Source organism: Oryctolagus cuniculus, chromosome 2 (genome assembly GCF_051225735.1).
Source record: "Oryctolagus cuniculus isolate XC-2025 breed Fujian yellow rabbit chromosome 2, ASM5122573v1, whole genome shotgun sequence".
Lineage (NCBI taxonomy): Eukaryota > Metazoa > Chordata > Mammalia > Lagomorpha > Leporidae > Oryctolagus > Oryctolagus cuniculus.
The window spans coordinates 157,633,420-157,659,813 of record NC_142868.1 but is presented as its reverse complement, the minus strand read 5'-3'; the positions used below and the strand labels follow the sequence as shown (position 1 = coordinate 157,659,813).

Below are 26,394 nucleotides of genomic sequence, written 5' to 3'. Positions count from 1 at the left end.
TTTAGGTCAAATTCTTTTGGGGCACCTGTTTCTTAAATATCAAGCATTCTATCTGATGAGTTCAGATTCTTCAGAACACTATGGAAAGTATGAATTGTGACATGGAGCCATGCAATGCTTTCTCCACTCTTCAACATTGTTCGTTATCTAGAAAATCATCTTCATTTTAAGATATTCAGGGAGAAAATCAAGTCACCTCACTTCGTAGATTAACTTTATTACTGACACATTCCACAGTAAGTAAGTGGGGGGAGAGGATAATGAAGATAAAACTTTAATCATATCAGCATCTTGTCTTAATATATCCAACTTTGACTGAATTAATCTGATCCTAAGGACTCCTGACTATTGATTCTACCTCAAAGATTTTCTTTACACAAAGGGGAGTAGAAATGATGGGTCATTCTATGAAGGAACGCTATCCCAAGGTATACAACAGCCTAATTGATCACACAGCTGAAATAAATTTGCCTCCAAGTAGCACTGAATTTTACACAAAAAAGCTTATTTTTGGAAAGAGAAGAAAAAAATTCAAACATGGATATTAAGTTCCTCTTACAATGTTCATTTACTTTAAGAAATTGACAACTATGTTTTAAAAATAGGTGATTAGGGGCCAACATTTAGCATTATGGGTTAAGCCACTGCCTGCAGTATCAACATCCCATATGGGTACTGGTCTGAGTCCTGGCTGCCCCACTCAGTCCAGCTCCCTGCTTTGCACTTGGGAGACACAGGAAGCTGACGCAAGTGATTGAGCCTCTGCACTCAAGTGGGAGACCCAGAAGCTTTTGGCCCCTGGCTTTGGGCTGACCCAGCCCTGGCTATTTTGGCAAGCTGGGGAGTGAAACAGTGGATGGAAAAACTCTCTCTATCTCTTTCTCTCTGGAATTCTGCCTTCCAAATAAATAAAATAAATGTCTTTTTTTTAGTGGGTAATTAAATTGCAGTTGCTGGGCATTTTTTTTTTTTTTTTGACAGGCAGAGTGGACAGTGAGAGAGAGAGACAGAGAGAAAGGTCTTCCTTTGCCGTTGGTTCACCCTCCAATGGCCGCCGCGGCCAGCGCGCTGCGGCCGGCGCACCGCGCTGATCCGATGGCAGGAGCCAGGAGCCAGGTGCTTTTCCTGGTCTCCCATGGGGTGCAGGGCCCAAGCACCTGGGCCATCCTCCACTGCACTCCCTGGCCACAGCAGAGAGCTGGCCTGGAAGAGGGGCAACCGGGACAGAATCCGGTGCCCCAACTGGGAGTAGAACCTGGTGTGCCGGCGCCACTAGGTGGAGGATTAGCCTAGTGAGCCGGGGCGCCGGCCGCTGGGCATTTTCATTGGATTGATATTCTGAAACACTTGCATTTTAAAAGGTTGATCTTAGCATTTGGTTATAGCAGAAGTATCAAAGTGCCACAGTAAAAGAAGTGACATTGGGGGTTCTAGGCCAGGATGCAGTGTTTTTCTTACTGAAGTATCTTTCTATTGTAATGCAGCCAGATAAAGATGGCTTTGTGTCTGCTGACATTTTCACAGGCTGATTGGTAGAGCTGGGAAGTGAAGGGCGTGGTTGGGTAGACTCATTTTCCTAAGTCTCTCTTCATCATCGCTGCCCTTAGCTCTCCCAATCTATTTTTAAGGAAGCTTAATCTAAAATATGAATTTTTTAAAAGAAAAAAATTTCCAAGATATAGCAATAGTTTAGACAGTTCAGCCATACTATTGGTTTCTTGGCTTAACTCCCACAAGAACCGAGGGCATACAAATTGTTGGTTTTCTACATAATGCCTTCTTGTTAATATCTGTATCATTCTTTTGTGGACAAATCAGATGCCGGGGAAAAAAATGTCAATTTCTACCTCTTGTGTTTACTACAGAAAGCTACCAAATTAATCTAGAATGAAAGGAATGCAATCTCTTTTAAAAGGCTCAGGATAGTTTACCTTATTAAAAAAAAAAACACACACTCAACCCTTCCTGTTGTTTTTCCTAAGCAAAGAAGACCCACTGTTGGAGAGAAGCTCTTCTATCACATGAGAAGCTGGAGCAATTTATCAGGATCTGTGCCTGTTGTTTACATAAAGTATCAAATCTTCACAACAATCCTATGGAGTAGATGTTATAGGCTCTATTTTACTCTGGAGAAAACCAAGGATCAGAGAGGTTTAGAAACTTGCCCAAGGTCAGTTAGTTAGTGGACATAGTGAGATCTCTAAAAGTAATCCGTTGTCCCACAAGGGGATTCGCAGAATTCCTGTGGTGTTATTTTAAGTGGAATGTCAGTAAATAAACTGCAATGAAAATCCTGCTGTTATATTGAAGACACAAAAGAATCTTTAAGAAAAGTGTACTTTGCCTTCCTCTCTGAATATTGTCCCAACGTATAGTCTAATTTTAAAACCCATTAGTAATGAGCGGTAGCAATGCTTAAATTCTTTATGAAGTCATACTTCATATATACTATTCATATATAATGAACACAATTTGATTTTTAAAACCTGCAAGGCTTCATAATTGAAAAACCATAATTAAAGTTAAGACACTAGAATTAGCTTATTATGTATCAGTTTTTTCTCTATATACTGCCTTTGGAGCTATAGAGCTTTATTTAACCATCACAGAAGAATTCCTTTCATCTTAGAACATAATCACGTAATCAGACTCATCACAGTTGTTTTCTTTTAATTGTAAATCATGTTTGTACTTGCAAATTAGTCTATTATCACAGCAGATTATCAATTTGGTGGGGAATATATTTGCCAACTAGAATAAAAGTAGTTAATAAACATTAAGAAACATATTAAAGCAATCACTCTTTTATGCCTGATGCGGTGGTGACTATCAAGATTAATAAATCAGTCAAAAGAAATCAAGTCCTGAGGAAGGGAGGCACAGAGAAGCCTCCTGATACCTAAAAACCAATTGGAAAATAGGGATAAGACAATAAACCTTCAGAGAAACGACTTGTTTGGAAAGCAGACAAAGTAAATCCAGATGGTCATCCTCAGTTGGTCGGTTATTGACCACTGGTGATAAAAGCAAAAGGAGCACACAAAATGCTCCATCAGTCAGGATAAATTAGTTTGTTGATAGCATAATGTAGAGGTTTAAGAGCACAGACTTCCAAATAAGTATGCTTGGGTTTAAATCTGAGCCACACAATTTCATCTTTGTGAACTTGACTATATCTGAACCCTGCTGTACCACCACATCCTTCTGTGTGAAACAGGAGATCAACAGTGCCCATCTCACAGAGTTGTTGCGAGGATTAAATGAATTTATATTTTGTTAAGAGTTTAGGACAGCACTCGGCCTACAGTAAGGACTAAGTTCTTTTGTTGAATAAACACATGATGTAACTGTATCTTTACTAGTATTTTTTAAATAGTCATAGTAATAAATAATAAATAAAAGGAACATTTTATTTAAGGTATAGAAACTTTAAGCATTTCATAAATACAACTTTAGGAACATAGTGATTCTTCCCCCACTTCTTCCTCCTCCCTCTCCTATTCCTATTATTTTTCACTAAGATCTATTAACTTTATACATATAAGCTTAACTCTATACTAAGTAAAAAGTTCAACAAATAGTATGAAAAAAAAAAACTGTTCCTCAACAATCAAGCCAATGGCTGCTCAACTTTACTACTGTTTTTACATGGCACTACTTCTTTCTCTGCACAGCCTTCATACAAGGCACAAGGAAGATAATGAGGAATCTTTAGGGTACTATGAAGTAAGAGTGCAATAAGCTTACTTTGTAAAGAGCGTTGACATTTCAATCTACTTTATTAAAAAGGAAAAGTTCTACATTTAAAAATGTAATTGCTGGGATGTTAAGTTTTGTTATTGGCAAATATCAACAGAGAGATATTTTAGTCATTACAAAAGAACTCTAACATCAATATCTTGTGTGTATCCTAAAACACAAGAAAACATAAGGCTTTTGTGTAAAGATGTTTATCAGAAATACACCATCAATATTCCACATGCTTTTTTTTGTCTATAAGCAGTATCAGAGATTCTATCTCACTTAGGACAAGTCCCAAGAAAAAGAATGAAGGAGGGGGAGGGGAGGGAGGAACCAACTACAATATTTGCATAGTTAACAACATGTCCAATTAACCACTTTGCTGACAGAGATTAATTTATTATTCATCTTATTCCAGCATATGTTAATGTCTTGACAGTAGACATGAAAAATGACTGATACAGCACATTGCAATTTTGAAAATGTTAAATGTGAACTTGAAGGAAATTTAACTACAGTGTTTAGGACAGTATCTCTTCTTCAAGTTTGGAAACATAATCTAAAAAATGATCAATTTTCAATGACTATATAGGCAAGAATAGTCCAGCAGGATAACAATGTGAGAAATCAATAAACAATATAAAGGAAGTAGATTATTAAACAATGTTCTGGTAACTAAATTGGAATTTTATATATGTCTTTGAGACAAAAATTTACAGATGTGTTTAAATTAGTCATGCTCCATCATTATTTTTCTAAAACAAACTGCAACACATTTGATCATTGAGAAGAATAGCTACATATGAAATGACTTAGACAGATAGACAAGAACTGTAGTCATTCAATTAACAAAGATAAAAATCACCTCAAAACTTCTGAGAGTGAAGTTTAGTAGAAAAGTTACACACCTCTTCAAAATGTGCTGCTGAATGTCCACATAGAAGTGCTAATCAGATAGTGTGCGTGTCATGATGGAGAGCACCTACAATGGCCGGAATGTATTTTTTACAGCAGTAACCACAGCGATGTGCTTTACACATCCACCCTTTAGATAATTGGGTCCTAATGTAAAATTAGAGATTTTAGACTCCTCAAATTATCTGTTTCAAGAAGCATTAAAAATATCACTTGCCTTTAGCAGCTTTCAATCCTGCAGTCATCTTGAAAAATATGGCATGATGACCAGATGGTCACTAATAGCCAAGACAGGCTGAACCACATCAATAATTACACGTACTAACATTAGTCCAACGGCAACCCAGATAATCAAAACAACCATGTAGAAGTAATATTCAAATCAGCAAGTATCACCCCTTTATATTTTGCACTCTTTTACTGTTTGCTTGAAAGTTTTGCCTCTTTCTAGTTGCTAGTTTTAACAGATATAATACTTTCAATAATTTTAGTTATTTGAGGAACAATATAACAAACATATACATAAGCATATGTTATCCCTTACCTTACTTAGATAATTCAGGTTATATTTTATAAGACATTTAAACTGGGGATCCCATAACCAAAAAGAGTTCCTTGTTTTGAACTTCAAAATGAAAATGACTAAAAGAACTCTAACAGCTTCATGTAAAACATAATATGTACATAAGCACTGTAGAGAAACTCCTTTCTACACTGCCCTAGTTCTGATTATCAAATCCCATAGATATTAAGTACACATACTCAATATAGTAGGTTCTTCTTAGCTGCCTGTACACAGGAATCATCTTTTACTCATAATGATATTCAGTGTAATTGTTATTACTTGATTAACATTCTTTTTTTTTAAATTTATTTGACAGGTAGAGTCATAGACAGTGAGAGAGAGAGAGAGAGAAAGGTCTTCCTTCCCCCAAATGGCCACCATGGATGGCGCTGCACCAATCCAAAGCCAGGAGCCAGGTGCCTCTTCCTGGTCTCCCATGTGGGTGCAGGGGCCCAAGCACTTGGGCCATCCTCCACTGCCCTCCCGGGCCGGCCACAGCAGAGAGCTGGACTGGAAGAGAAGCAACCGGGACTAGAACCAGCGCTCATATGGGATGCCAGCACCGCAGGCGGAGGATTAACCAAGTGAGCCATGGTGCTGGCCTTGATTGACATTCTTAATCACTGAATATGGTCCAGTGAGCTGAATTTGAAAATTGTCCTCCTTTATTAATATATCTTCACCTACTATGTATTTATCTCTGAATAAAACAATAAAATATTAGCTAGAATGTGTTCCACTGAAATTTATATGCAGATATAAATTTCACATCTACATCCACTTGAAATTGTCTTTTAAAAAAGATTTACTTATTTATTTATGCTTTTAAAAGACAGAGTGTGTAGAGGGAGAAGGTGAGATATCATCTGTTGATTTACCCCCCCAAGTGCCTGCTATAGCAGGAGCTAAGGCAGGCCAAAGCCAGGAGCAAGGAACTCCATCCTGCACTCCCACAGTGGTGGCAGAGGCCCAAGAGCATAGGCCATAATTTACTCCTTTCCCAAGTACACTAGCAGGAAGCTGGATCAAAAGCAGAGCAGCTGAGACTTGAACCAACAGACAGACACAGGATGCATGAGTCCCAAGAGGTGGCTTATTCTGCTGCACCAAAATGCCAAGCCACCCTGAAATTCTTTCAATGTTATGAATAAAGCAACTTTTTATTTTGGCTAATTTTATTCTTAATGAAGTATGCTTCTAATCACACTGTCGGGACAACAAAAGTCCTGAAGTTACTTAGTGATTAAGTGACCTTGGCAGAATCACCACCTCTCTAAATCTGTTTCCTTGTCAGAAAATGATGATCATAAGCCCTGCCAGGGTTGTGATGATGATTAAATGAGACACCTTCCATGAAAGCACTGTGGAAATATATACTTAAAAGATAACTGTTTTCACTCAATTCTGTCAATAGTTTGAGGGAATGCACTGTTATGTGATCAGCACTGAAAAATCTTGCATTTTGTGAGAGACTGAAATATTTTCGAATGCTAATACATGGTTTTGTGTGGAGAGATGTTTTATACCTAACACAGACCAGAAAGGGCTGGGCAAAAAGACTATGAGAAGCAAGCAGGTGCCTTTCTAAGAGACCTTCTATGGGACCTCAGTTGGGAGGCAAATATCAGGCAATATGGATATTGAGCCTGACCCCACACCACAGCCCCTGGAGGGGGCTAAGTAACCTACTCTTATATAAAGATGACAACTGGATGGCTTAAGGGACTTAAATTCAATCTTTGCAAAAATATCTCCAGTTTTAGTATGCTAATCCAGAAAAAGACAATAAGCGCAAAGATAAGTGCAAAGAACAATAAGTGCAAGATATTTTAAGAGATCTTTATGATTAAAGGAATCTTAGAACTGGATATGATCTTAGAGATCTGCTAATCCAATTTTTAAAAAGAGAGGGAAAGAAGACAAGCATACAGATGACAAAACCCCACAAACCATAAAGCTTAATATTGTTGAGATTGTTAACATAACAAAAAACTTATTTTTTTTTATTAATAAGAGGCATATACTGTAGAATAAATGAGTCACTGATGGCTAACTCTGGTGATGAGAAACAGCAGAGCATAGTTTTCTCTGCATGAACTAAGCTTGGTTCCTGTATTCTATTCTCAAAGACCAAGCCTCTAGAAACAGCTAGTCACCTTTAAAATCACCTTTGCTACACAGTGCTGAGGTCCAAGCAGAAGAACTAGTAGAGTCCCTCCCCACTATCGGAGCACAGCTCTCATGGAAGAATGCTTAAAACAAAGAGGGAGATGACTTGGAAGATGTGGGTTCTACTTCAACTCTGCTACTAATTTGCTGTGACTTTATGGGTCTAGTTCATATAAATTATGTACAGATTCATTGTCATTTCTGAAACATGAGAAAAATACACTCCTTAAACTTTATAGCTAAAAGAGAACTGATGATTAACAGGGTAATGGAATCCCAGAAGTCACCTGGTTAGTAACTGGCCGAGTCAGGACTAGAACTCAGCCTGTGCTTTCCACTACACATGGTTACTTTCTGGAGTTTCTTTTAGTTATTTAAAAAAAAATGATTTATTGGGAGGCTTTTAGCTTCTGGGTACTTTTCAAATTCCTGGTCTCATTTATTCTTCACTGAATTATAACTTCTTGTATGAGAAAATGTCATTGAAGAGAAGTAGCTTAGTAAATTTACACAATGCTAATAAGTAGGAATGGCCAAATTTTCACAGATATGTTTTTGAGAATTATCTTTACCAGGACAAGTTGCTTCAATTATTTATGCATTAGTGTGATTTTAAATCAATTAACCTTCCCCCCTTAAATACATTTGTAAAACAAGTCTTATCTGTATTTGGAAAATAAAAGCTGTATGTTTTGTTAGAAGAATTATATGCAGCAACTTGGTGGAAAGCAATTGTGCATGGAACACTTTCTTAGCATAAATATGAAAAGATCATAAAAAGTGACAGAGATAAAATTCTGTTTTGATGTTTTTATCAGATCACTTCACGTTGAGTCTGAGATGATTGCTACATGTGCATAAATTTTATGACTTTTGCATTTATGCTTGGAGACTATCTGTTTCTAAAGAGGAAAATTATTTATTTAAGGATTAACAATGGTTTGGGTCTTTATGACTAACTTGTAAATTTCTCAATGATGTGTCCTGGGTATCATGGCTCTTTATTCCTCACCATTACTGCCATTCTTCCCATTTTTCTCTGGCCTTCCATGGTATTCAGAACAGATACACAAAAACATTCCCAGAGTAATCATTTCTGATAAATTTACTGAATGAGGCACAATGTAAGAAATGAATACTTTAAAGTTTGGGCAACTTAAAATTTTCTAGAGTGCAGCATGACTTGGCATAAGCATGATTGATTCAAAGATTTTTCCCAAAATGTTAACTAGCCACGTTGTCCAAAGCAACATTTCAGTGATGCAAATTTTTGTCCAAGAAGTCAAAGAAAGATGTGTCAAGGAAGAATGGAATGTCTATTTCAGGAGAATATTCATAACCAAACACATTCTGGGTCACTCATGAATTAATTAGCAGAAGCACCAGTTTTTCATCTTGTGAAAAGTTTTGCTCACTCTCTTGGTTGCTAGACAAAAGAGCAAAGAGATCATCCCACCAAACATCAACCTCCTGCCTCCTAGAAAAACAACAGAGAAACAAAAACCTCCTAAACAGAATCAATGAGGAGATGCGTTGGAACACCAGTCAGGTGCATCCACCCTTTACACAGTACACACGGCTGTTACTACATGCTGGGGCAAACTCTGGGGCGTGTTCTTTGTAATGATTTCTTCTCCAAGAGATCAACCACTAAACCATGTGGAGGACCCTCTCTGTTCCAGTCTCAAAACCTCTGTGCTCAAGGAATTGCTCTGGGCTATGGGCCACAAAGCTTTGATTCGAATTCCTCTTTGACTCTGACCAAAAACTTGGATCTATGTTTTTCTGTCCATCTACACAGGTGGCATACCTCAATCTCCCTACAAGGAAAATTACATTAGAAGTCCCTCCAAAACTCACCACTCCTTTTTCAAGTTTGGTATTTGTAAATGAAAGTGCCTCAGAAAGGAAGATGTTATAAATTCAAGACATAATTATTGTCTTTATATAACAGCATTGGGCGACTTCAATTACAAACCACACTTTTAAAATCTGTTAACATTTCCTTCTGGGAAAGCCCTTTTGCCCTTTAATAGTATAAGTTAATCATGGCAATATAATTTCCAGAGCTCACAGTTGTTGGACAAAAAGGGTTGGCACTGGTGTGCTGAGTTCTGTGATGGCTTTCTCCTTCCTTTATCTCTTGAAATGACTGAGAGGCTCTGAGCTAATTTTCTAAAGTATGCAGAGGTACTTAGGAAAGCAGGGAGCTGAGATGGGAACCTGAGCATTGCACTGACATCATTCTGTGCTCTGCACATATGGCACAACAGGAAAGCAGTACTGGTGAGCACACAGGTCTATTCTGGACTCTTGTTGGCTTTAAGTGGCACTCTTAATTGCAAACAGGCTTGCTTTTCATTGCTTATGGTCACACAGTTTTCCATGTATTTAACTAGGGAAAAATAATATTTCTATGGGTATAGTTTCACCATTTTTGTTTCTAAGTACATGCAAAATAAAGCGGGGCCCTGCAGTGTTCTCAAAACCTGCTTCTCATATGCACTTAAAAAAAATCCTCCTCATAATCTCTGCAACTGGGTCAGCTCGCACAAAGACACTCGGGGTAGCCATAAGCGTTTCTGCACCCTGCAAACCTTGTAAGTGACACCTCATAATAGTGCAAATGAAGCATAGCATGATGAGAAAATGAAGAAGAATGGACCTGGATAGCCAACCTAGCAGCTTTCAAAACACAGAAGGAGACTAAATTTTATTCCCTAAAATACAGCATATACATTTTTTCTTTTACACATTCAAGCATTTACATGCAGTCCCTATTATGAGAAAAACATCTTATGATTCCCAGAAATTCTAATGGAACCAAAATGGCAAGTTCATTTGTGCATCTACACACATACATTTGCAATACACTCAAATTTTGAACTACACCTCATTTTCACCTTAATTTTCAACTAGGAATTTATCATATTGTCATTTATCTTTGTGCATTCCTTTCACCCTCATCTATTAGGCTCAAAAATTCTCTCCTAGTGAGCCCTTTGTCCCAATAATTAGCTAAATAATCAGGGAGCTTATTGACCCAACAAATTCAACATCACCTCTTTCTTATTAGGTTTCTTTTAAGCTGTCACCCTGCCTGCACACCTCTCAGCTCCTCTGCACTCCCTCCTCACCCTGATCTCTCTGTCCTCCACCGTCAGAGGCATATTTCTCATCTTAATGTTCCTTCATAATGCTCTATAGAGTTAATTCCCTTTTTTCAAAGGAGGAAATGGATGGACTTTGAAAAATTCACACCTGACTTTTGCTGGGGGCGGGGGGGGGGGAGGTGGGCGGTGGTTACTGACAGGTAAGTTTGCTGTACTGAATTAAGAAAGCAAAAAAAGAAGAAGAAGAAGAAAAAAGGGTGACAGCCTTTTGGAAAAGAGTGAGTGTGTATGGTGAGAGTTTTACAAACACACAAATATAACCACACAACAGAACATGCAAAGACAAAGTTCTCCGAACCTAAATGAGTAATACCAACCACTGCTATAACAGTCGTCTCCACTATCCTCTAGTCTTTTTTAACAATAGATGTGCTTGAGCTTCCCTTCACACAGACACAGACACACACACACACACACACACACACACACACTCACTATATTCTGGAAGGAAAGAAATGTCTGTAAAGACCAGCAGACGGCGCCTGACGGGGGTAAGAAGCAGCAGCGGGAGAGGGAAAGGGTGCTGATTCTGCGGCAGCGCCCCCTGATGCTCTCATCTCCCCGTATCCCCAGGCGTTCTCCCCATTCATCCGCCGAATCCCTCTGGAGAGGCACAGCCACGGAATGGGAGAACATGCACACCAAGATTATTAGCCAAGCTCTTCCCACTGGTACAATTAGGCGAGCCACTCCCCTGCAGACCCCTATCTGGCTCACCCCACCCACCCACCCACTTTGTGTCTGCCCCTCCTGTGCCCTGGCTCGCCTCCCTCCTACAGATCTCGCAGGATTCTGCACAAAGGCAGGGCAGGGGATGGAGACTGCAGCTAGGTAAAGGGAGCAGCAAGCTCCTAGAATACTGAGAGCGAGTGACCTGAGCTCCAGAAAGTGGGCACTTCATCTCCAGGACTACAGCTCGGAAATCTGGGTTTGGGGCATCATTCCCACCTCCATACTAGTTCCTCTTAACTGGGCAGAGTCTTGAGACCTTGAGACCGAACTAGGAGAGGGAGGGGAAGGAACCACTTCTTAGGACCTGTGTGAAGTATTTGTCTATTCCACTTCCAAGGATGTGTTACCAGGGAGACTTGGTGACTGTTCTCTTAGACTATGCTCCAGCTTCTCATTTCTAAGCAGAAGGGTGCTCCGGTCAGAACCCTGGCTCTGGGGGAGGGGCCACCCTGGTGGCACAGCAACTGCTGACAGGAGAGTACTTATATTGGGAGAAGGACCCTATAGGTGTGCAGAGTCTGAGAAGTGAAGTGACCTCATGAGAAGAAGATGGAAAACATATGCATGCCCTCGGGTGAAGAAAGACTGGGAGTGGAGAAGGACTCAGAAAAACAGTTTGATGCTTTACTGCATTTATCACATTGTTGGTGTTCTCTGAGGAGAAGAATCCTGCCAACCAAGGCTTTTCCCCACACTCCACTCTTTACAACGGACCTGGCTGGGAGGAGAAAAGCTCGTTTCCACTCTAACTTCTCCTCCTCCAGGCAGACATCCTGGCTTAGACCAGCAAATACTGATTCATCTTCCCTACCTGGGAGGAAGCAGAACTTCCCTCCTCCCAGGGACATGGTCTGGTGTAGCCAAACCTCACTCTGTTCTGTTTGGAATAAAATTGAGCCTAATCACCAAGAAAAAGAAATGCCCACAAGTGTGGGGCGGGTAGAAGAGGAATGGAGTCCAGAGGTCCCTTCAGGGCCTGCTAGGGTCACGCCAGTACCAGAGAGGGTGCCTGGGTTATCCTGCTGCCTTCTCCAGGGAAGAGAGGAGGTGTGGGCAGGAGGGACCGGCCTCCTGTTGAGTGAGTCCCAGGACCGCTTCCCTGCCACTGCAGTCTGGGCGCACTTTGGAGGAATGTGCGGCTGCAGCCTCTCCCTCCCCCAGGCCAGGGAAGCCGGGCAGGAGGTGGGGCAGCGCACACAGGCACTCAGCACAGACAAAAGGTTCTGCAGAGCCCTCCTCTCTCTGGCGCTCAGGTCCCTGGGCTGAGCACTGCGCTCCAGCCCGCCACTGAGTGACCTTCTGGCGAGAGCCGCCCCCTTCCCCGGGGCCCGGGCTGGTCCTTTCACAGGTGCCCACATCGCTGTGCCCGCACCTCGACGAGGGACGCCCCTCCCACCCTCACCGCCAGCACCCGCGACGCCTTCCCCCAACCCCTTCTATTGTCTTCAAAGAGATAAGTGGCTCCCACCAAACACACCCAAATGCGCCTCCCTTTTCCCCGAGCTCCAGCTCCTCCGAGCCTTAGGGGCCCCGAAGCGAGGGCAGGGTTGAAAGGGGGACGCGAGGGGCTAACCCGCGAGAACTTGGCATCGCAGACCCACCGTGTCCGCCTCGCAACGATGCAGGTGACCTGTAGATTGCAATAGGCACTGAATGATGCTTGCTGCTGCCATGGAAATGGTGGATGTGGTGCGCTCCCAAACTGGACGCCCCCCACGCCACTCCTAGGAGGCCGCTGAGGGTGAGCGGGACTATCCAAAGCAGGGCCAGGCGCCCCCCTGCGCCGCCACCACCGCCGCCGCCGCCGCCGCCCCCGGGCGAGCCCAGCTCGGCGCCGCACCGGAGCATCCTCCGGTCCATAGCGGGGCACCCGCCGAGGGGCAGCCGCCGCGGGAGGCAAAGTTTGGGGCGCAGGGAGAGGAGAGGGCGCGGGGGAGCAGGCGGCGCGGGCTGGGCTGCGGAGCCGGCCGCCTCACCGCGCCAGGGCACCCATCCTCTCCCGCCTTCGGACAGTCTTCTCAGGGTCCGGGAGTCCGCCGTGCCGTGCGCCCCAAACAATCCGAAACATAGCCGAGGCGAAGGCAGCTGGCGGGGGGCTCGTCGGCAGAGGCAGCTCCGGGGAACAGCAGGCGCGGCGCGAGGGGCTGCGCCCGGACTTCCAGGGCTCCAGGTTCTCGAGAGCTACTCCCCAAGAGTTGCGGGCGCGAGTGCGTGCCGGGGGTGGGGAGCCGGGAAATTGTTTAAAGCTCCTCCCGGAGGGTCCTCACTTCTACATGACAGCCATCCAGCGCGAAGCCACTAGGTATATCCGTTTAGCATTGTGCGCGGGGACTAGGGAGGCCACTTCGCCGGCCCAACCTCCTTTCAAGGGAGCAGCAGACCCCATGGAATCGAGGCGCCCCTTCCCTCCATGCAGCCCCGACCGGCTCGGCCGCTCGCGCCAGCCTCCCCGGGGCAGCGCGCGGAGCAGCGGCGCGCATCGCCTGCTCCCGAGGCAGTCTCCCCGTCCGCCGCCTCCTGACACTGACGCCCGGCGAGGGGTTCAGAGGGAAGAGTGCGCCTTAGCCAGCAAGCGGAGATCGAACCGGGGAGAGAGGGCTGAGGAGAAGAGGAAGCAGGCGAGAGCGCGGGGGAGCAGCAGAGAAAGGGAAAGGGGAAAAAAAGAAGAGGAAAAAAGAAGAAAAAGAAAAAAAATAGGAAAAGAAAAACCACACACGCTGGCGAAGCAAGGGGCTCTATGCAAATCTGCAGTCTCCAAACAGCAAATCACCGAGGCTCGGATGCAATGCAGAGGACGAGCCTATGTAACGAGGGAGGCTGGTCCAGCTTCCCACAAAAACCGCCCTGCTTTGCCGCTCCCTCGCCTTCTGCACACATCAAAAGGACACGTGTACGGCGATGCGGGCAACACCTAAAACAGCAACTCTCCCTCCTCAACCAGGTGATCCCTCGTTCTGAATTACCTTGGCGAAAGGCACCCTGCCTCTACCCCTGTGGTTTAGCTGTAACCAGTGTCTTGAGAGCTCTTAAAAGGGAGAGACTTCGGCTCTTTTTATTGGACCGAACTTATTCTCCCAGGTGTTCAAACCCAAACTGCTAAATATGGCTTCGCACCATCTACTCAAGCATCGGTTCTGATGGCCCTGTTAATGACAGATGCTACTCAGCAAAGAGCCCGTCGCACTCATACAGGGCGGTGCAAGTTCCGGCGAACAGAACTCAGGAGAAAAAGAATGAGTGAAATGGGCAGTTAGAGAAGAGGCCCAGAGAAGGCAACTGGACAAAAAAGAGGAAGCCACACAGAGGAGAAAAAAAAAATGATACAAACGAAACTATTGGTATTTTGACCGATATTTTAGGGACTTTCAGAACTCCCCAGATCTCCACAGAAGCCCAGCTTGGGTGATTTTTTTTTTTTTTAAATAAGGATACCTTTCTCTCAGTTTGCCTCTCAAGGAAAATACCACCAGGGAAAACATTGCTAAATCTAGTGCTCCCCAGGAGGGGGGAAGCAGGCACCTCTACATGGTTGGTGGAACATGCACATTTAAGGGGACGCTGTGTGTCCCAGTGAAAGACCAGCAAAGCCAATGGTCACTGGAGGGTAGAATCCAGTCACACAAGTGGGCTTGGCAGGGAAGCCCACAGTCACTGCAGACTAGGAATTAGGATGTGGGCGCACGTTTAAATATTCCCCTGGTTTCCATGAAAATTATGACATGTTCAATGGGCTGGACATTTTTTGTCTTATTTTTGTATAAAGCCAAACAACTCTGAACACACACCATTTCTTCCAAACTTCTTATCATCTATATAATCAATCAACAGATACAAAGTCCTATCCAAAAAAGCAGTAATTCTGGGAGGGTTTGACTGAAACCACTTGCTTACCCAAGTAGCCATCTAGACGGGAATATTGTCCATCCACAGTCAACCATGGATGCTGATGGCCACTTTGTAAACAGTTAACCCCCAAATCAAGTCTGTAGTGGTCATCCAACACCTCACATTCCTGTAAATAATTTCATTTTAAAAAAGTCATAATTCATTTTTTTTGATAGGCAGAGTGGACAGTGAGAGAGAGAGACAGAGAGAAAGGTCTTCCTTTCCCATTGGTTCACCCTCCAATGGCCGCCGCGGCCGGCGCGCTGCGGCCATCGAACCGCGCTGATCCGATGGCAGGAGCCAGGTACTTCTCCTGGTCTCCCATAGGGTGCAGGGCCCAAGTACTTGGGCCATCCTCCACTGCACTCCCTGGCCACAGCAGAGAGCTGGCCTGGAAGAGGGGCAACCGGGACAGAATCCGGCCCCCCTACTGGGACTAGAACCTGGTGTGCCGGCGCCGCAAGGTGGAGGATTAGCCTAGTGAGCCACGGCGCCAGCCATAATTCTTTAATAGGCTGGTCTCTCCTCCCTTGGTTTCCCCTGTGGTTTGGTTCCAGAATCTCCTCAGATCCCAAACTCCAGATACTCAATCCCCTTATATAAAATGATGTAGTATTCGCATATATCATCTATAGATTCTTTTCCATATTTTAAATAATCTCTAAATTAGTTGTAACACCTAATACTATGCAAATGTTATATAAATAGTTGAAATACTATACCATTTAGGGAATAATGACAAGAAGAAGTTTGTGCAGGTTCAATACTGATATAATATTTTATACTACTTTGTGTTCATTGTTGGATGACTCCACGAATGTAAAGAAACAGTTTTGTTTCATTAACTGAAATGGGGTGGCCTTGCTACAGAAAGTGCTTTTATCTACTTGAATATGCTGTGGCTCCTAACCTCCCACAGCTGCTCAAAGATCGACAGAATCCAAATACAACATCTTACATGTGTACTGGTCCTGCTCTTGTTCCAGGCTGTTTCATTTTCATATGTTGTATGTGTGTGTACGTGTCTGTGTGTGTGTATAAATGTATTTTAATTCAATGGTAGGAGTGTGATTACTCATTTTGAAAATATCAAATAGAGCTTCAAAAGGAAAATAGAATCATCCTTACATTATGTTTTCAGGACTATAGGTCTATATTCTGAATTTGACATTTCATAGTGCTAGCATGGAAAGAGCACTAGATTAGGAGTTAGGAAACCTCTGCTGCACTCCTTGTACCACCATTTACTGGTTACATCACATCAGTTACTTAGCCTGTCTTTGAGGCTCTGTGGCTTCCTTTATAAAATAATCATGTTCCTATTTTTCCTAACAATCCCACAGGGCAGGAAGGATATAATGCAATATTTTATGTTAGAGTACTTTTAAAAATATCAAATGTACTAATTACATCTCTTCTCCTATTTAAGTGAAGCATATTTGAGCTGATTAGCATGTACAATACAGTAGTTCCCTTTCATATACAAGTAGAGCATTTCATTGTTCTCCAATACTCTCGAACATGTTGTTAATTTTTCCTTTCCCTTTCAACTAGATGGTAGATGCCTGAAAGGCCAGGAGTTGTCTTCATTGTTGTACTCCCTCTAGTGCCCGGCATATATGAAACATAAGTTAGTCTCAGTACAAACTTCTCATTCAAGGTAGTAATGGTCTAAAAACTCACCAAAAACACTGAATTCACCAATATGAGCAATAAACTGTTGCTTCCAAGAGGAAATACAGGATTGTGTTCTCAAGAAGTTTTATTCCAAAGCTTTTGATCAACTGATCCATAATAATCTTGTTTTACATGTGTTTCTATTTAAGAATGCCTTATTTAATACATATTATTAATTTTTAACATTGAACTCACAACCAGCAACATTCTTAACTCATTCCTGAATACACCTATTTAAAATCTGCATTTACTGCATACATTACAGCTTCTTTGTACTTAAGAACACAGACAATACTTGGGCATGATGCTTAGTGGCCATTTTAAACAGCAAAATCAACAACCAAAAGCACAAAACTGAAAAATGTGACAGTAAACAGAAAACCAGGGTACTTGTTTATAGTATGAAAGCTGAAACAAGGAAGAGAATGGCCTTGTTCAACCTCAGACAGGCACATGTACGTCACAGACTCAACTTTTTTGCAATTCTCTGCATGTCTATTAATGACTGGCATACTGCCATCGGTATTCATTTTGGGGTTACAAGTACATTTTAGTAAGCAAGTGAACTTGTATCTGTGGATGATTAGGATAAACTGTTTGTTATTCTTCTAATTGCTAGGGATGGGTGGGATGGCAGTGGAGAGAATGATTTGTACAAACTAAAGCCACAGGATTACAGTAAATATGAAAGGGTCAGAACAACTTTCCCCGGTGAATTCAATGAAGAACAGGCTCCCCTGCCTGCCTTATGTTGTCTGGATACCTTGGGAGATAAAGGTAGGGTTACAGAAAGGATAGGCCAGAAATCTCAGTTCTACTGGAGTCTCAAGGGCTAAAGAGAAAATATTTATGGTTACTTCGAAAGAAGAAATTGTAGCAGTAGTCTTTCAGGCAGATGCCTAGGGCACCTTTGCAATACTTAGAAGGTTCTGGGGTGGAAGCTATGATACTGATGCTTCAATATTTGTTATAAATGGCTGCAATTTTGTGTAGCAAGGAGTAATTCTCTGTCCAGATGGTGAAGAAATGTCTTGGGGCCAGCACTGTGGTATAGTGGGTAAAGTTGTTGCCTGTAATGATGGCTTCCCATTTGGGTGGAGGTTTGGGCAGCTGGTCCACTTCCCATCCAGCTCCCGGCTAATGTTCCAGGGAAAGCAATGGAGGATAGCCATGGTGTTTGGAACCCTGAAGTCTTGTGGGAGACCAGCAAAGCTCCTGGCTTCAGATCTGCCCAGTTCTGGCTATTGTGGACATTTAGGGAGTGAAACAGCAGATGGAAGATCTTTCCCTCTCTCTTTGTCTAACCCCCACCCTTCTCTAACTCTTTCAAATAAATACGTTTTTCTCTCTCTCTTTTTTTTTTTTTTTTTAAAGAAATGCCTTGTGGTCAAACACATGCTTAATATGGATGAAGAGCAAGTAAAGCTTCTGCTTACCCTTTAATTTGTATATCTTCAGCTTGGAATTGCATTATCTAAAGGAAATTCAGGCAGCATCTCACAAATTGTTTTTAGATGACGAAAGAATTGGTAGGAAGAAATACGATGTTTGATTACTTATCACTTATTCTTAAATATTTCAGCACAGATAGCATGACATCAATGTGTGTTAGCATTGTTCTTTAGCTCATGAGAGTAAGTGCTTTCATCAGGATTTATGCTCTAACCTTTCAGCCAGAATTACAGATCTCAGAGGCAGCTTCTAGGAGTCTTGGTGTATCATCTTCTCCAATCATGTTGAAGCTTTGCTCATTAGTGAGAATACTGCTTGAAAATAAGTTATTGTTAGTGAAATTAGTGGCTTGTCTAATAGTGTAAAGGAGGTTATGCATTTCTCTGGTGAAATTCTTAATAGGCAAGGTATTTGGATTAGCCAAAATCACTTACAGACACACTTCTACTTGAAGAGATCTTTCACCACGAATAATGACAGTAATAATAACTAACACATATTTGTACCTGCTACTACTCTAACAGATTTAAGTTTAGTGTTTCTTGTGACCATTATAGAACAATATAAGGTAGGTACTACTATTAATCCCTAACAGTTTTTGGTCATCTATTGGTTAGCTGGATGCTGCCACTGAAATACTATCATATTTCTATCTCCTTATTAATAAATGTCCACTTCTATTGTAGAAGTTGGCCTAAGTCTTTCATTCATTATACTTGTGGGAAATCTTGGAGGATTAGTTAGTCTTCATTTGCCTCTAACTGAGGAAACCAAGACCTACCTAAAATAACCTAGTACTTGGTTATTTTAGGTTCAATAGCTAAAGATTTACAATGGACAAAGTCATAGGTGGCCTATGTTGGACAACAGTGTTAAGAAATAGAAGATGGATTTGAAAGCTGAGGAAAACAAAGGAAGAAGAAGGAAACGGAAGAGGAGAGTTAGTGGAAGGGAAACGGAAAAGGACAAGCTACTTCAAATTATTTTTTCATATTCCAAAAATCAACCCTTCTGTTTCAAGACAGGATGGTTGTCAGAAATACACTTTCAACCTTTTCATGTTTTTCTTAGGCTTAATTGGAAATCCTTACAGCTCAGTATTAAGCTTTTAAAATAGAAAAGTAGACACTAAAAGCAGCAGAGGGGAAGTATATTAAAACTCACAGGCAGCACTAATCTTTTAAAAATTAAAAATGAGGAGAGTGTCAGTCTTGCATTTTGCATTTCTACTGGTGTCAGCATAAAGAATAGACAGGCAGACCCCACATGTCCATCTACCTGCCTTTCTGAGTTGGAACTAAGAGAGAATAAAGAGGGAGAGACTTGGAATACAGAGTGGTTCACTAGAGTTGTAAAGAAAAACACTAATCCTGTTACCTCTCTGGGTTTGTTCGGGTCCTTGAAAGTATTCTGAGAGAACAGGAGAATAGAAAAGTGTACATCAGGAGCCAAATACAAATAGATAAATGAAAGAAAGAAGGATAGTAGGAAAGAAAGGAGGGAAGGAAGGAAGAAAGGGAGGGAGGGAGGGAGGAAGGGTCTACAACGCAGGGTCATAGATATTTTACTACAGTTGCATCTTTAAGTATTGTGAGCACTGCTTGTATATCAACCAATCATATGCTCTTTCAATTATTGTCACCCTATATTGTTTGCATAATTTCAAACAATTTGTGCTGTTGACAAACTTCCACAGTTTGATGTGTCTCCAATGTGCATGTGTTTAGAACAACATGGGGCCTCTGTAACTGGAGTGCCAGAATGTGAATCTGAATCTGTGTTCTGCTGGTATTATTTATGTGACATTGGGCTTCATGGTCCCTGGCCCCACTTTCTTCATGTGTGAAATCATTACAATACTTATATGTAATTTAATTGCAACAATTTTTTAAATATACAAAGTATTAAATATATACATTATCCTTTATTCACACACACACATAGATACATACATACATACACACACACACACACACACACACACTTTAGCTAGTTGCCAAAGACTTAAAAATGATATGTTATGTGGTTTTTAGTATAGCCACATTCTTACTCTGCTTAGTTGGTCTATGGCCATGTATGTCCACTTGCCCAATAATTTGTTAGTTCAGCCTCTGTTTCTCTAAATTTTTCAAAGCTTAGAGTGCATGGGAACCACAAGAAGGGTGAGTAAATCACAGATTGCTTTTCTTCTGATGCCTTAATCTTGGAGGGTTCTGATAGTTTGCACTTAAAACAGCTCCTAGGTGATGCTGAAGCTGCCAGAACAGGGGAACCACTGCTCTGGCTGAATTTTAAGGTCCTTGACACAGGTTTTATTATCAAACAAAAGAAAAGCTTTCCTATTAAACTCCCTATCAATGTTTGAACCTCCTTTTGGCTGATCTGAAAAAACTATAGTCAGGTCAGTAAGGAATAAGTATAGACAATAGTTCTATTACCATTTCTCTTCTTTAAAGCATTATGTAAAGACATCAAGATGTCTGTCACATAAAGCCATGTGTCCTTATCTCACACCATGCAACTATAAATTCTCTTTACTTCCTGGAAAAATCCAGTATATTTTCCTGTTCATCTTTAGTTTCTGAGCTCGTCCGTTAGCCTCACTAGTGGTTGTGGACAGAAACTCAGGTATGACACTAGGGTTCAATTCTGTTCCTACTAACTTAGAAGATATGCAGCCTGACCAGGTGATTCAGACTCAGTTTTCCCATAAGTAGAGGATCTGGTAATTGTAGGGCTGTTGTGAGGATTAAAAGAGTTTGCAAATGTAAAACATTAATGTTAGAATAGTGCCTGGGGGGCCGGTGCTGTTGCACAGGTTAATCCTCCACCTGTGGAACTGGCATCCCATATGGACGTCGGTTCTAGTCCCGGCTGCTCCTCTTCCAATCCAGCTCTCTGCCATGGCCTGGGAAAGCAGTAGAAGATGGCATGGGAGACCTGGAAGAAGCTCCTGGCTCCTGGCTTTGGATTGGTGCAGCTCCGACTGTTGCGGCCATTGGGGAGTGAACTAACAGATGGAAGACCTTTCTCTCTGTTTCTCCTTCTCACTGTTTGTATCTCTGCCTCTCAAATAAATAAATAAAATCTTAAAAAATAAAAAGAATAGTGCCTGTGTATAGCATATTTGAACTAGCGTTGTTGTTGTTGCTTACAATGGGTGGTTCTTTCCTCTTCTGTTATGCATGCAGAAAAGCAGTCAGAACTTATGCGTACACTTCCTTTCATGTTCACCTAATATTCATCATCTAAATAGTCACCATAGACAAACAAACAAAATACCCAAGAAATCCCTTCCAGATCTGGCATACCAGACCCCTATTCTGACCAGTATCGGTTACAGGAAAGATCAAGGCCACCAACTGAAAACCTCAGATCTGTCTGCCTGCATTCCAGAGCACAGTCTATTGTATACATCCATTGCTACAGAAGAAAGAAACCAAAGAGATCATTGAGAATGGAACCATGCAAGTACACATATAAGGCAAGTCAGAGTGATATTAACACTAAGGCATAATTTGCAAATTCCCTAGAAAGACAGATATTCAATCCAGGAATTAGAAATCATGCACAATTCACACATTTAATTTCCTGAATGCCCAAGCACTTAGAGCATAAACCAAATTGATTCATCTTTATGAATATATGTTCTAGACACATATTAACATTTGAATGTACTGAAAGAAATTTAACTATGAATTGAATGAAAGGAACTGAATCATAAAACAGCTTTACTTGGGATATGTAATCAAATCCCCATCCAATTCAGGATCTACCAGGTTACATGTACAGTACTAGATTACATATTCTGCAGGAGTGATATTTTGATGTTAGCACCATAGTTGCTATGACTAGTCACCTCAAAAGATCTCTTGTCCAGGTTAAGTCAGTTCTTCATCATGGTACAAAGGGACTTCAAAAGCTCCTGGAGGAGCAGTTGTTTAACTTAGTGGTTAACAAGTTTGCATCCCATATCAGGATATTTGGGTTTGATTACTAGCTCTGGCTGACCCTAGGAGACGGAGGTGTTAGCTCAGCGAACCCAGCTCCTCACTTGTCTGTGGGAGACCTAGACTGCATTTATGGCTCTAGTCATAGCCCAGCATTAGCTGTTGTGGGAATCTGGAGAGTGAACCAGAGGATGGGAGCATTCTCACCATTTCTCTCTCTGTGTCTCTCTGAAAAAAAGGTAAAATGTTCATGGAAAAACCTAATTAAAATTAAGTTTATTTTGGTACAAGAACATTTTGAAATATATACATAGTTTTTTCATAATATTCATTTCCTTGAATTTTAAGACTCCTCATGTGCATGCTTTTTTTGAGGGGGTACTGTGGGGAGCAACCGGACTAGACTGAGTTACTGGAATTAAGACTTATTCTATGCATCTGCTCTCCCACAATATGGCGCTGGGAGAGAAGTAAACAGCTTCCGCACAGCTGCCTCCAGTTCAACCAATAAACTGTAGGACCTGCTCCTGATTGGAGAGCAGCGTACTCGGCGTGTGGGCAGCCGAGTTAGGATTGGCGGAGGAGGACTATAAAGGAGGAGAGAGACGGCATGCACCAGGAACATCTATGGGGAACATCTAAGGGGAACATCTAAGGGAACCTGTGCAGCCCCCGAGAGAACCGGCCGGCGGTGTGCCGCTCCCCTGCGGAAGTGGGGAATGTGGCCAGGGGGAACTGCCCTTCCACGGAGGTGGAAGGGATAGTAGCCAACCCGGGAAGAACCAGCAGCAAACCCGGGGAGGGCCGAGCAGACAGAAAGAACAGCGCAGGGTCCTGTGTCGTTCCCCCACGAAGACGGGGAGCGACATAATGGTGCCGTGACTCGGATATGAAGCCTAGGCAGGGTTTAGTGTTGCTCCTCCACGAAGAGGGGGAGCGACATAATGGTGCCGTGACTCGGATATGAAGCCTAGGCAGCGTTCAGTGTTGCTCCTCCACGAAGAGGGGGAGCGACATAATGGTGCCGTGACTCGGATAGGAAACCTGACTCGGATAGGAAACCTAGGACGGATAGCAAACTTAGGAGGGAAGAAACGGGAAGAAACGGGAAGAACTAGGGAAAATATCTGAGAGACTAGCAAACAGCCTAGGGAAAAGCCGGACGAAAAAGGAGCCGGAAGAAGCTATTGAAAGCCTAGGCATAGACTCGGATTCGGACTACGGGGGGAAGCTGGGAGAAATCTCTAAGGTCGAAAGCGAAAGTGAAAGCTAGAACAAACAGACTCGGATGCGGACTGTGGGGAGAGGCCAGGAGAAATGAGGGAGGAATATCGTTGGAGGAAAGCTTGGGGAAACATACCGGGTAGAGAAAAATGTTAGGGAAATTGAAGCCGCGGGGGGCAGGCCAAGGCGGACACGAAAGCCACTTTGGGATTCTCAAGTTAGCCCGGGAATAGGGGGCGAAAAGTTGAAACCAGAAGCTGAGACGTAAGCCAGATTGGGATCCGTCTGATTAGCCCGGGGAGCAAAGGACGGGAAGCCAAACCGTGGGGCGGAGACGTACGCTGGGTTGAATTCGCCAGGCTAGCCCGGGGAACTTAGATTGAATGCTAGTGGCGGACACGTAAGCTACGCTGTGTTACTCGCGGAAGCCGCCGCGTGCAGAGAGAGCACGGGGCGTGAATAGATAGGGAACGGGGCTGGCGTAGGCCGTGGTTCAGACGCGAAAGGGTTAAGCGTGGAGACCGCGGAGCGCGCGAAGCCGAGCAGCGCAAAGCCGGGAAGCTGCGCAGATGAGAGAGGTGCGCGGGCTGAAGCGGCTCAGCCGGGAAGCCGCTGAGAAGTAGCCTCAGGGCGGGCAGCGGGAAGCTGCGGGGATAAGAGAAACAGAAGTTTGGAAGTGGAGTGAGAGAAATGGGAATGTTGGCAGACAGAAGTAAAATGGGAGAAATAGGAATGCCCGGAGATAGAGAAATAGAGAAATAGAAAGGCCTCCCCTCAACATGGCAACGAGAAAGTTTGGATTCGGTCTGCCTAATCAAGTGAGGCAATGAGCACCTGCGGGCAGCTAGCAGCTTATGCGCCGCAGGTCACCAAAGACAGGCACGAATTAACATCAGTAAGGCTTCCCCACAATACAACAATATTAAGCTTGGATTCGGTCTGCCTGATTTAAGGCGGTAAGCGCCAGCAAGCAGCTCGACCAGAGTATGAGCTGCAGGTCACCGAAGATAGGCACAAACCAACACTAATAAGTCTCCCCCACAATACGGCAATGAGAAGGCTTGGATTCGGTTTGCCTGATAGGTTTTGTAAACACCTGCAGGCAGTTCTAGCAGAGCAGAGTATGCGCTGCAGGGCACCGAACACAGGCACGCATCAGCGCCTAAAAACCTCCTCACAACATGGCGAAGAGAGGACCCGGATTCGGTTTTCCTGATTGATAGGACTTGTAAGAGCCTGTGGCAACTCTAGCAAGTAGAGCAGAGTGTGTGCCGCGGGACACCGAAGACAGGCGCGTATCAACGCCAAAAAATAAAAAGAAAGGGGGATCTGTGGGGAGCAACCGGACTAGACTGAGTTACTGGAATTAAGACTTATTCTATGCATCTGCTCTCCCACAATATGGCGCTAGGAGAGAAGTAAACAGCTTCCGCACAGCTGCCTCCAGTTCAACCAATAAACTGTAGGACCTGCTCCTGATTGGAGAGCAGCGTACTCGGCGTGTGGGCAGCCGAGTTAGGATTGGCGGAGGAGGACTATAAAGGAGGAGAGAGACGGCATGCACCAGGAACATCTATGGGGAACATCTAAGGGGAACATCTAAGGGAACCTGTGCAGCCCCCGAGAGAACCGGCCGGCGGTGTGCCGCTCCCCTGCGGAAGTGGGGAATGTGGCCAGGGGGAACTGCCCTTCCACGGAGGTGGAAGGGATAGTAGCCAACCCGGGAAGAACCAGCAGCAAACCCGGGGAGGGCCGAGCAGACAGAAAGAACAGCGCAGGGTCCTGTGTCGTTCCCCCACGAAGACGGGGAGCGACAGGGTACCATCTGATACTTAATATTTTTCCATGTGAATGTGCTATTAATACAAAGGGAACAGGTTCAATGTAGTTCACAGACATGATTCTTTTTTACAAAAATATTTATTTTATTTATTTGAAAGGAAGAATTACAGAGAGAGGGGGGAGAGACACAGAGATTTTCTCTCTGCTGGTTCACACTTCAAATAGCCACAATCGCCAGGGCTGGACCAGGCCAAAGCCAAGAGTTAGCAGCTTCTTCCCAGTCTCCTACATGGATGGCAAGGACCCAAGCACTTGGGCCACCCTCCACTGCTTTCCCAGGTACATTAGCAGGGAACTGGCGGGAAGTGGAGCAGCCAAGACTTGAACTGATATCCATATGGGATGCCACTGTTGCAGAGGGTGGCTGTAGGTCCCCCACAGACACAATTCTAATAATATAATGATATTATCTTCTTCACTCCTTCTCTACCCTTTCTCCCCACCCTCCTTTTTTCTTTCTTAGTCTGAAGCCAGGAGGCTAGAACTCATTCCAGTGCCACAGATCTAAGCTTTTGAACCATCATCTGCTGCCTCTCAGGGTGTGAATTAGCAGGAAGCTTGATTAGAAGTCAAGTGGAGACTCAAATCCATGCACTCCTATACAAGATGTGGGCATCCCAAGGAGTGTCGAAACTGCTACATCAAGCAATTGCCTCTCATTTTAAAATGTTTATTTATTTACTTTTATTTACTTGAAAGATAGAGTGAGACAGCAAGAGTAGGGTGGAGGAGGGAAGAACTGTTTAACTTACTATGCCACAAGGTCAGCCTGTGATGCTCTTGTCTTACTTCCAGTTCAACTCTTGCCACTTCCTGCACAAATACACTGAGTTCCAGCCATGTGAATGTCTTGCTTTTCCTTAAAACACACTGCACTTTTTAATTTTACTTTTTTACTTCTTTGACATTGCTCATGTTATTCCCCTTACTAAAGCCATTTTTTTTTTTCTTGGGTACTGGTGTTGTGGGGCAGTGGGTTAAGTCTCTGACTGTGATGCCAACATCCCATATTGGAGTGCCACTTCCAGTCCCAGTTGCTTCTGATTCAGCTCACTGCTAATGCACTTGG

The 26,394-nt window shown here is 43.1% G+C and overlaps 1 protein-coding gene across 29 annotated transcripts in view; it reads right to left on the bottom strand.

The window, feature by feature from the left end:
* Positions 1-26,394, bottom strand: part of NRXN1 (neurexin 1) — a 1,235,416-nt gene that overhangs the window by 457,543 nt on the left and 751,479 nt on the right. For 4 of the 29 annotated variants that reach the window (XM_017340784.4, XM_051842915.3, XM_008254418.5 and 1 more), the window contains exon 1: positions 12,897-13,924. The exons of the other annotated variants lie outside the window; for them this stretch is intronic. In XM_017340784.4, coding sequence (XP_017196273.1) covers positions 12,897-13,155 — 259 coding nt within the window. In that variant the 5' untranslated portion in view covers positions 13,156-13,924. Of the gene's footprint in view, positions 1-12,896; positions 13,925-26,394 lie in introns of those variants that run through there. 29 annotated transcript variants of the gene reach the window in all.